At 36.2% G+C, this 12,256-nt stretch overlaps 2 protein-coding genes and 2 non-coding genes across 5 annotated transcripts in view; all 4 read right to left on the bottom strand.

Moving 5' to 3' along the window:
* Pits (Protein interacting with Ttk69 and Sin3A) overlaps positions 1-10,383 on the bottom strand; it is a 114,164-nt gene extending 103,781 nt beyond the window's left edge. The window contains exons 1-3 of one of the 2 annotated variants that reach the window (XM_076120523.1): positions 9,883-10,383; positions 9,552-9,699; positions 8,783-8,804 (exon numbers count right to left, since the gene is read on the bottom strand). In XM_076120523.1, coding sequence (XP_075976638.1) covers positions 8,783-8,804; positions 9,552-9,699; positions 9,883-10,341 — 629 coding nt within the window. In that variant the 5' untranslated portion in view covers positions 10,342-10,383. The remainder of the gene's footprint in view (positions 1-8,782; positions 8,805-9,551; positions 9,700-9,882) is intronic. The other variant, XM_076120524.1, reaches the window with a different exon arrangement.
* Positions 8,079-8,150, bottom strand: TRNAT-CGU (transfer RNA threonine (anticodon CGU)). The gene has a single exon. It is a non-coding gene; the product is annotated as a tRNA-Thr (tRNA).
* TRNAF-GAA (transfer RNA phenylalanine (anticodon GAA)) lies at positions 8,846-8,918 on the bottom strand. Its single transcript has one exon. It is a non-coding gene; the product is annotated as a tRNA-Phe (tRNA).
* Positions 10,384-10,900: 517 nt separating the features above from the next.
* Positions 10,901-11,988, bottom strand: mRRF1 (mitochondrial ribosome recycling factor 1). Its single transcript, XM_076120621.1, has one exon. It carries the CDS (start codon positions 11,767-11,769, stop codon positions 11,005-11,007), a length of 765 nt encoding a protein of 254 aa, XP_075976736.1. The 5' UTR covers positions 11,770-11,988; the 3' UTR covers positions 10,901-11,004.
* Between the last annotated feature and the right edge of the window lie 268 nt (positions 11,989-12,256).

The raw sequence follows: 12,256 nt of genomic DNA, 5'->3' as shown, positions 1-12,256 counted from the left end.
TTAAGCTGACATCTCCGACAGCTTGTCTCACCCATCTAAGGTGTTTGAACTTTTTCAATTTGAATTCACGCGGTGATTTAGATCACATGTCTAAGCTATTTCCAAAATAGATCCTAACGGGATAAAATTCGCAATATGAATAGGAAATCATCAACCTTGAGCCCAAAAAAATGGAATACTTGAATATCTAAAACCCTGTCCCCTTATAACCTCGAAACTGAACGGTACCCAACGAACGAACGAACACCCAAACTTGAGACCTGTGGCGAAACACTAAGCTAAGTAAGCACGTGATGGTCACTTCGGAAGGCGGCTCACGTTGATTGTTTCCAATTTCTTTGTCAGCGCTCGCTGCCACAAAGTTGCCCGCACGTGATCCGTGGACGTGATTCGAAAGAGTATAGGTACCACAAATCTCTCGAGACGAGAAACCCCAAAATATAAAAGTTTAGCCGCCCGACGTCCAAGTGCTCCGTGCTCGTGCATAAACCATAAATAGAATTAAATAAACGTGACTGCGACGGGGAAAACTCCGTGAAAGCTGTTGGAGTTGTGATTGAAAAAAGTACACTTGGAAAGTGTAGGCTCTTGTTGCTCCCACTTGGGTGTTTTCACGGCTGTTTATATTTTATGTTCCCAAGTTCTGTACGTATGCAAAACTGAATACAGACTTTTGTTTTCCATTAGTTCTGGCTGTTTAGTTGTTACGGACTTTCTCTGTCCTAGGAATTTTAACCATAGTTTAAGTTTAAGGATCTTGTAAAATAAGCACCTACTTTAAGACTTCAGTTACCCTGTTCATTGTTCGTTTAAGAATATATACTCTTAAGACAATTTTAGATAACATGCCACTTATAATCCGAAGTAGAAACTAACACTGAGAAAACCGAATCCCAAAATAAAGCCAGGATTAGCTCAATAATGCGGACCGAGACACAATAAATTCAATCAAAAGTAAAATGAGCTGGAAACATCCACACGTAATTAGACAGTAACAAAAGCACCTCAAAACCCATTTAACAGTAAAAGAACAGTAACCAGGAATGAATTTCAATCAGACCCACAATTTCGAATTACGTTCGTCGTAATCTGCAAACAATGAAAACTTTTATGACGTCCGGACGCATGCGCACATAATATTTTCAAATTGCTCAAACACGACTCCCCATAAATAAGGAAATCTACGCAAACGCGAGGTTTCAAGGTGAGGAGCGTTGTACCGGAGCGATGCAAGATTGCACCCGGGGGACGGCGCGAGGGGGGCGTGGAAGCTGCGCCGGCGCAGGCCGTCGACCCGGTCACCGACCGCAGGGCGTGCCCTTCGCGCCTGCATCTATTGTACCTTGACTCTAGAAAGTGTGATTGGCATCCGAAAAAGAATAAAATTGTATTGTTGTGTCCACATCCACCCACTGTGCCTACGACACGCGTGAGGTCAAGCTTGTATGATGATACAGACACGCGTCTATGTTTGGCCTTCGGCTTGACACACGACCGTGTTATTTCCGAACTCATTAGTAAGTACAATTACTTGTTTGAGTACAAAGAGAGCGTAGGTTAGTAACCGATTTATTTGTACGTCAGTGTACCTTTCTGACTGAATATTTTATGTATTTTGTACGGCGCAGTAAACTGTGGCCCAGTTCGGGGCTATAAAAACATACCAACAACACATGTCGATAATAAATACCTGGTATAGTTCTTGTAATTCATCAATGTGGAGTCCTACATAGTAAAACATGACAATATGATATCACGCTTCTATTACACTGGCCGTAGAGCATTTCTTAGACAATGAGTGAACTATAGTCAGCAATGAATGGTGAAGTGTAATAATAAATTTCTCACATTTCTCAACATATTATGTTAGGTCGTACACGAAGTGCGCGATGCGCAGTAGTTGCTACAACGCACATTGATTCAGTGGAAGACAATGTAATGAAAGTAAATCAACACAATGATGCACGGATACACTCAGGTGTGTTTATCATACAGTAATCGCTCGATTGCAAATGGCTTTTACGATAGGAAACGTCGTGAGTCTGTAATTTTCCAAACTAAAACCCTATAATATAAGAGTAGCTAAAAACCGAACAAAACTTCACCATTTCCTCTTCGAACAGTTACTAGAGCTTGCTTTTAACGTCAAATACAGTTCTGTTACAAACTCATTGTTTGGGATAACTTCTTATGGTTTGAACCTATTCTCAAACTGATTTACCGAACAGATTGAGATCCATATTTTCGAGATAGTAGCACAAATAAGGATGGACTTTACCACTGGTTAAAAGATCAGTAACCCGAAGAATAAGTCCAACAACAGCTCAAACAGTAATAGTATAACAAAACAAAGGTGTCTCAAGCTGGAACAATTTCGCAGATATGCAGCGCGATGTAAGTGCAAGGTATTAGCGTAAACGGTCAAGATCGTGACCGGCGGGACTGGCGGGACTGGCGCGACGGAGAACAGCAACGTTATGCAATATACGTACTACTACTATCTCGTACACTTTCCTACTATAATACAGACCTTGTGAGTTTTTACATACATTTGTTGTTTTGTTGTGGTGCGCGTTTTGTCGTTATTGGTTAAGAAGGATGAGTTCAAATGCTGTTCTTTTTTCGCCTTACGATGATGCGCTTCGTATTTGAGAACGAGACTTGAATTAGTTTAAAGACAAAATTTTATAAATTATATCGTGCATGTAATAAAATCAGTCTTCACTTTTTTAATATTAGTAAACTGGCACTTCATAATACTAGTACCATAACCCTCGAAATTAACAAGTATTTGCCTGCTAAACGATTTTAGTGGAAAGACAGACGAAACATGAATGTTTCTTTAATAAAATTAAAGCAGTATTTGCCAAATTATTTCATATACAATCCATAGTGTAAGTGACCACCAGTTTCCCTTTCAGTAACAGTAGTTATCAAACTGCCAAAAATATCTATTAACATTTTATACAACCCTTGCTATATTATGTTTGACTATGAAACGATGTCTACTACATATTCTTATTACCAATTAAACAAACTTCCTATAGTATATTTCAAAAGCAAAACCCAATAAACAAATCCCCAACATCGCCATTAAGAAACTGCATCATTGAATCATAAAACCGAAAATAGAAGCAGAACGAGCCAATTTCACGACGTTACTTCACCCGTGTGACATCTGACATGCACCTGACATGAACTGACAACATCCGGAGAAGGCGAAGGGCTGAGCTATGACGTCAACTCATTCACAACAGTAGCAAAACATCAACGACGTACGAACTGCCCTAATACGGTCAACGGTTGTAAGGAACACTGCCAAATGTGTGAGACAATTGCGTCTCATTACGAAATTAGAGGCACCCATAGCCAGTTGCGCTTACCGGTCGGTAAACGATCTGGGGGTTAAGCAAACCTTTATTCGCTATATCCATATATAGGTGGCCGCTTATTGGTATTTGAACATAGCGTCTCCGTACAACAGAAGACACGTAAAAGGTTAGTCTCGGTTGCTGTCAATTAAGATGGCAGTAGCTACAAACGTCATAGGTCTTTTGGACGGCTTAAACAACTTTGACACTAGATTGACAACTACCCATACGATAAAAAAACCTGATGCAATGTTTTGTTGACAGCAAGCTCTAACCTCCACTTACATATACAACCTTGTAATTCAAATTAATATTAATAACGTTGTAAAATTTTCCACTAAACTCAATGTTTCCTAAGATGTTGACAGGATTGGTATAAACAAGTGTACGTGTAGTACGAAGAATATGCGCTGTTATAACGTGAAGTTCGACGTAGGAACGATAAACCTTTCAGCGGTGTGAGGGTTTGGGCGTTAAGGCAAGGTCATACTAGTAACTGCTACTGGTGCTAGCATACCTAGAAGTACCCAACTGTCTGTAGCTATACTCAGTCAAACACTGTCTAAAGCTATAACGGAATAGTAAAAATCTACCTTTATCCTCATGACACTTTCTGCTTTCCCCTGTGTCGGAAAGCTGACCATTTCGCAGCAATCGCAAGCAAAAATTTTTAATAAGATTATAACAATATTTCACAATATCCAGCTTCAGCTATCGATATCTTGGTCCGTGTAATCCTGTCTTAATATCTCGTGTATCAGGAATAGTCTGGCGTGTTGCCAGCGCGGGGTGAGCGGGGTGCGCGGGGTGCGCGGGCGTCGCGGGCGCACGGGAAACGGAAGTGACGCGCCGGACGCCTGGCGATACCACCGATTGATACCCACTTAGCGCTGTCCTGATACATCATAACAAATCGCTTTAGGAACGTACTTTGACAGTGATGTAATCGTGGTACACGTGCGAGAGAGAAATACGGATTTGAACGTTTATTTATGAATGTGAGTAGTGTGAGTACAGATGAGTATGTGGAAGATAACAGAATGTGAGCGAAATATCGTGAGCGTTCAGTAAAGACTACTTATGTCCACTCATCGACTTATACCTAAATACATTTTCTGCTATACTATTTATTACATTAAATGAAGCTGAGCTAAAGAAGTTAGGTCCAGTGGACTTACTCCCAACGTGGAATCAGATTCGAACCTATGTCGACACATTTCAACATTACAACAAAGAACCTAAGGGAAGACCCATGACCTGACAGGTTTTTTTACACACTTTTAGACATTCGTCCACAACCAAATAATCAATACTTCGATATAAATAAACAGTAAAGCCACCAGTCATCATTATGAGTTACAAACTATGATGCAATGTATCGAGTAACACTGACTACAGTGTCTATGCTTGAAGAGTCTTCAACATGTGATGTGAATTAACTAGGAACACCCACATTACTATGATGTAAGGACCTCATTACAGACGCAACTTTTACTGGCAGAATTTTGAGTAATGAGTTACGTGAGGAGAACAAAGAAAAGGACGACTCACTCAGATAGCAAAGTAGCTAACATTTTACCGAGAAGCTCTCTTGCTTTAACAAATATAGTTCTAAAGCTTTAGATTTTAAATGAAGGATAGCTAGAGTAGTGTCAGGGATGGTTCTATTTACCATATATGTAGGTTCCTGAAGCGTAGGTACCGCTTCTGATTACAAGTTTACTCTTAGAGCTGGTTCTTCTTGTCGTATAATCTTTTGATGTCTTAGTATTGAGACAGGGCTTTAATATGATTTTATTTTTATACCCAAGATCTGAAAGCACTGTTTCTGCAATAGGAGACAGTATTTCTAACAAACAAGTAAACCTTATGTATTAAACTGCCGTATTTCCTCAATATTCCAAATATTTGTTGTATTAAGAATTTTCCTACACAGTTATATTGTACATAGGTAGATATTCAGTGTAGATACAGGAGTCATCGCCCTGCGCCAGCCTAGCGACAAACACCCGCAAGGAGGATCGATACTGCCTGTACTGTGCTAACTACATAAAGGTATTTCCCGGAATGGGAAACATGTCTACGCTTTTCCAATTGCCAAATAAATACCTTACACCTTCCGGCTTTTCGAATATTGGATAAAAGACGATTGCTTTACAATTTATTTACTAAATTTGTACCTGAAATTGGAAAAGATATAGCGCCTTTTAGAAGTTCGGAGCAATATGCGTATGTACAAGATATGGTGTTATTTTACATTAAATTCTTTTGAAAAACTGCGTAGCTACCTTTGCATCTACAAAATAACTTAAAACAATGTCTTAACGGGGTTAAAGTAATGAGCCTTAAAATATCTTATAGACAAATTAATTACAAAAATGGTTGAATATTAAAATACTATTCGTTAAACTAACCGAAACCTAGCCAGGATTGAGACAAACAAAAAATTATTTCCTAGCATAGGTGTAGGTATTTTTTGACTTAAAAGGAAGTCTTTATGTAACATTACTGTAAAAGTTGAACAAAGTAACGAAATAAACATTTTTATTTCACAAAACCTTAATAGGTCAAACTGCAAAGGTTAGAACGGTTTAAAAACAAACACGATACAAACGGTATTTGTGTGGAGTCGTAGTAATTACAGTCCCTATAACGGTACGCGCAGGTAACCGTAACGGGTAACTGTAACCCAAGCGCGCCCGTGTTGGGGCAGGACGCAGGGATACAGTCAGCTGTTTGTCACATCTGATGTTTTGTTACCTATTGTACATATAAATAGACCATGTGCATTGTGCGTGTTCGATTGGTTCCGTAAAATATATATCTTAATTTAAATTACTTTTTTTTAACCCATTACTGTCCCACTGCTGAGCAAGGGTCTCCTCCCAAACGAGGGAGGGGGTTAGGCCTTGAGTTCATCTTAATTTAAATTACTTTCGCTTTTAAATTAAATTTGAGAATATTTAAAGCGTCTACTCGAGACTTGTGTGAATCAATATCGAGAAAAAAATTAAGCAAAATAATCACGTATATTGTATTGGAGCCCCCTGAAATACCTAATTTACTGTTATTTAGTATTCGTTGTTACAGCAGCAACAGAAACACACTGTCTGTGAAATTTTCAACTCCCTAACTATCTCTGTCCATGAGACACAGCCTGGTGACAGACAGTCTCAGTAACCTGGTTCCGGTTTTACCCTTTGGATACGGAACCCTAAAAAGGTTTCGTTCCCACAAACATAAGAAAATTGTACGTGTGACCCACATTTTTTTATCAAAAAGATGTTTCTAAAGGATGTTCGCACGATGAAAAAATCTACAGGTTGTGTTGTTTGTTGTTATGTGATTTAGGGTCGTGAATTTGTATCCCACGCGATGTATCTAGTTACAAATATTTAAATAACGGTTAGTTACACCTTTCGTTGCTTAGAATAGCAGTATGTATAGTACTACAAAACTTTGTTGATTGTACAGATTTGCGACATAATATGGTCGAACTATAAAATTCTGAGTTCCTTCTGTAATGTTTCGTAGTCTCTGCTTATCCCAAACTTGACGATTAAAAAATGTAATGAATGAATCAAAACATTGTACCACCCTGCGTTCATAGTCATACCGAAGTCAATTGATGAAGATTTTTATTTTAATATATATATATATTTTTATTTAGTCTCAAAGTGTGCGTTTATGTATCAGAAACAAACGTATTATATAAATAAAACACTCGTAGTTCATATCAAAGGGAAGATCTATTAGCAACAGTATTGCTCGACATGCACTTTGTATGACACGATGACTGCAGTCCACAACACTTATATACTTACGCAACGTCACTACTACTCATTATAAATACATAATACGCCACTTTGTAGGATACTTAAAAACCTTCTATTACCCCCCCGGTTTCTGAGTACTTTTAACGGTAGTTTATCCATCCAACATCGTTTTTTTATATGAGTTTAAACGCTATTGAATAGATAAACTACCGCTGTAAACTAAATGTACCTCAGAAACCGGGGGTTACTCACTAACATCTATACATCTTGTCATACAGCACCGCCGAATATAGTTGGATATATATCCAACTTATCCTGAATCAATGGGGCTTTGTTTGAAGGCAAATAGTACTTTTAAATATATTATAATATTAATAACATTGGAGACTGAAAGTTGCTAATTATTATTCATAAAGAATATCCTAGGGATAGTAGGAATATGCCGAGCCGGCAATTTGTTAATGATAATGAAATGTATGGGCAAGGAAAAAAATATATGAATACTTAATTTAAAATGTAAGTAACCTCTTAAGAAAGTATATTGAACGATAGAAGTGTAAAAAATAGGAATCTTTTCCTCACGGAAAAATGCTGGTTTTTATGTAACTATTCAATTTGGGATACAATACTCCATTGCTAAACTCTTCCGGAAAAACCAGTGAGTTGTGTAAATGGCGAATTAGTAGGTCTTCTTATACTGATTTTTATTAAGGAAAAAATCATTTCAATACCAAATTATTTTGTTTGGCAAAATATTTTTTTTTACGAAATAATACCCCCGAATGAGATATAGCAAAGCAATGGCACATAATCCAGGGAGTCGGTGGAAAAAAATGGGCATTTCGTGAAAAGATATTTAAAAATATAACGAAATAAAAGACAAAAATGTATAACAAATTACAAAAAGCAAAAAGGTACAAAGACTGAACAATGCCTCCTGTGAGGATTGAACTCACGACCCCTGGTTTACGAGACCAGTGCTCTACCACTGAGCTAAAGAGGCGATGAGAGAACAAGCGAAATTATCGATATGTTTCTATTAACATGCGCGTAGCCATAATATTTTGCATTTAACTTAGTTTTGTGTTATATTCATATGAAAATACTTTTTCCAAACAAATTCACCGTATTGTAGCCACAAAAAATAAAGAAATTTAGGTAAATCCTATTTTTTTTTTTAATAATACGTTTTGTCTTGTTACTTGCCCAACGCAAACAATTGTAATTTAAATTATTTTACGAGTAACACAAACTTACTAATTTTGGCTTATTAATGACTAAGTTAACAAAATTTACTTAAATTTATGTATGAACAACTCTCCGAAAACGAAAGTAAACCACATTAACACGTAAAGAACATTTCGCGCAATGTAAAGTAAATAATGACCTACTTGATTTTTCAAAACACAAGGTTAAATAAGTCGGTACAAATACGGCGATCACTTGCAATAATAGCAATTGATACACACTAATGCAATGTAATGAACTATCGCGATTGACGTCAATCCAACTACCGAAAGTAAACTCATTGTTTCAATTGTTAATTTATTCCTAATTATAAATACTTAATTAGGTTTATTTGTTTACCTCGCCATTGTGGCTATTGAACCGTGGCACTATTGAAAATGCACTTACCTAATTTCAGCCTGTCCTGTGCCTGAAACAAGTAAAAAATAAAATTAAATGGGCAAAAACATTTGCCGAAACCCGGGATCGAACCAGGGACCTTTAGATCTTCAGTCTAACGCTCTCCCAACTGAGCTATTTCGGCCGGTTGATAACATTGTTAAAATTACGGATTACGTTCTATTATTTACTTTTCATGTAACCATTTACAGAAATTATCATCAACAATTATTAAAACATGTAATATTATTAGCTAATTTGCGATTTTCGTAATGGAAAATATACTATGCATATAATAAGCGCCAGATAAGTGTTGTTCCTTTATATTTGAGACAGCAAACGCCATCTATGTCTTAGCAAACGAACTTAAGATAACGAAACCAAGTTTAAGTTGTTTCATAGATGGCGCTGTTTAATGATACACACAGTAACTTTTTTTAAAATAACTTCTATTTAAATAAGAAAATTACATTTGAAATCCCTTTAAAAAATTCATGTGATATAACTTTATCTGTATAGTAAAAAACATTAAATATGTAACCTGATATAGATCTCTCCTCCTCAAAAACTTAAATGTTTAGTAAGACCTCAACTTATTATTATTTTATGTAAGAACCTAAACCAACTGAGGTACCTATTAGGATATTATTTAAAATGCCTGTGTCGATTATTGGCTTCAAAATATCTAGATAAGTTTCTCTTATATATCAAAAGTTAAGCAGCACTTTAGTTAACTTTAAATTAAATCAGATAATAAAATTTCCTGCATCAATCTTACCCTCATGTCTGGGAGGCAGGTCTTCTACCTGGACAGCCTTGTCTGCAGCCACATTCCCCACATCATCAAGCACAACACCACACTTCTTATACAAACTACTACGGATCCTCATTAACTTCTCTGTTTCATGATATGCATGGATCTCATCCTGGAAGAAAATTAAATTTTGTATTCCTATGATGACATTACAATTAGTTGTAAGTATATTATTATACTTATAAGTCAATCAATGTCTCGAACAGTACAGAGCATTAGGGAGAGACTTAACTAGATAACGAATTTGTAAGATGTTTAAGATAGAGAAATTATTAGTGTAAAGATTTTTACATACCTTCAATTCCTTCAATTTTGAATGAGATCTACTCGACAAACACTGTCTGAGGTGCGAATCAGACCACTTTTCACCATTACTAGCTAATACCGAGGGTGCTGACTCCGGTGCCCTAATATTCGAGGATTTTTTACCGAGTTGTTTAGGTTTAGTAATGGTGCGAGGAGGCGACGTCGCGGGGTCCAAAGATTTTATAGTCCTACGGGGTTTCACTACAAACGTTCTCCTCACTTTTTCACGATTAGATTCGGGCACAAAATCATTCAGAACAGTTGGAAGTTCACTAAAAACACTAGAACTCACATTCGAAGCAGATGGTTTCGCGCCAACTCGCACAGACGAAGGAATATCGTGTCGCGTTACAAAAGAACTCGATTTCAAAGAAGAGCGACTTGGAATATTTACGCGAGGCATCACTCTATCATATCTATTCTTACGATTTCTATTGAAAACATCCATACTTTTCTGCTGTTGTTATTATTAATCAAATCGAGTTGTTTTGCAACGATTTTGACAGTTTATTTTTTAAATTCTGAACCAACTTCCCATCTGTCACGAGTGCTTTGAACTTCGGTCTTTTTACCCAAAATTTAGCTAAAAACTTATCAACCATAACCCGTATTGGTTTCATAACTGTACCTTAAATATCATTTGTTTTGTGGCGTGAGCGACCTCTCTGGTCAGTATGATTATAATATTTAATATACTTAATTCAGAAATTGAGTCATAATTGATTAGTATGTATTTTCTAAGTGACACTGTGAGGAACTCAATTTGCCTGTGTAAATCCTTTTTTTTTTGTTATTACCTGCATGTTGCACTATTCAACAAGTGTTATTTAATAAATAATGTGTACACAGTAATAGATGCCAAATACATAACACTGAAAGTCGTTAGAGATACATACATCACTTAATTTCATTATTTTAAAATTCAAAATTAACATTAAGTACATAATAGAATTGTAAACTATTTCTGGAATACAGTTCAGTACAGGAATTCAGTGAAACAACAAAAAAACATTTAAAAATGCAATTTATTTATAAAGATCTCTAAACACTATATTAATATAAACAGTATTAATAGCAGCTGAAACAATATTAAATGCATCTTCCCTTATATTTACTTTCCAACAAGTTCATTGTGCTTAACTTCATAAATATTTTTGGCTTCATTCTGATATTCATCACATATGGCACTTATTTGCTTAGACACATTGTGAATCAAATCTTCAGACACATTGGACTGCCTTTTTACTTTTTTCAGAAATTCATTTTGAACCTCCTTCATTGAATCTCTACACTTAATATACAAAGATTTGGCGTTCTTTGCCAGTGCTTCTCTATGTTCCTTTGTTACCTTAGGCACAGGAACATACAGTGTGGTGCCATCTTGCTGAGGGTTTAGATTCAGTCCAGATGATTGTATTGCTTTCAAAGCATTAGGTATAGCTTGTGGAAATGAAGCAAAGTTTATAACAAGAGTTTTAGGGTTTTTCCTAACTATTTGAGCAAGTTCTTGTAATTCATAATCTTTGCCTTCAAACTTCACTGCCAGTGATTCGATAGAGCCAGTAGTCGACCGAAGTGATAAGTTTTTCGTGAATTCTTCTTTCATTTTATCAATAGCGTTGTTGCAACGATCTTTCATCTTGTCCACCGGAACCAGTTCAGATATTACAGCTACATTGATATCCACCTTAGCGCCTTTACCCTTTTTATCTTTTCCTTTATCCTTACTTTTAGCATAGTTTCTAACAGCCGTAAAATCTATCGAATTTACGTAAACAACTCTTTCGGCACCTCTGTTCACATTAGGATAAATAGTTTTTAAAGCACTCGTGAATACTGGCGTTGCCAGCCGTTGCAACATTCTTGTCCCCATCATGATCAAAAACCATCTGAAGAACAGGGGTCGTTTGAGTTCAATGTATTTTTATCTTAATTTCAATTTCACAAACATAACCTCATAATCTCAATAACTTTGACTTCTGTATCGCGTTTAATTTTTCCCCTTGGCCTACATACGTATCTTGAGTTAGTTTTTGTAATATATGAAATCAAGGAAGAATCGTAATATTAATTGCAAGCAAATTAAATCTATATTGTAACTTGTAGAAAAATAATGTGATGAACTACTTGCGTTCCGTAATCTATTGTTATTTCGTTGGATAATTAAACGCGAATAAGTAAACTGATCAAAAACTCAGATATTATAAGTTTAACACGAAGAATGTCACTAGTAAATATAAACTGAAACGAATATCATCAAGTAGGATAGAAACTCGAAAAATGTGCTGTCGCTGAAACAATCAGAGGTGTTTTTTGATATTTTCGAGCTCACTTTGTATACATTTGATTTTTGAACTGCTTGT

This window comes from Anticarsia gemmatalis, chromosome 12 (genome assembly GCF_050436995.1).
Source record: "Anticarsia gemmatalis isolate Benzon Research Colony breed Stoneville strain chromosome 12, ilAntGemm2 primary, whole genome shotgun sequence".
NCBI lineage: Eukaryota > Metazoa > Arthropoda > Insecta > Lepidoptera > Erebidae > Anticarsia > Anticarsia gemmatalis.
Note: the sequence above shows the minus strand (reverse complement) of the source record. Positions and strands in the feature narration are given on the sequence as shown.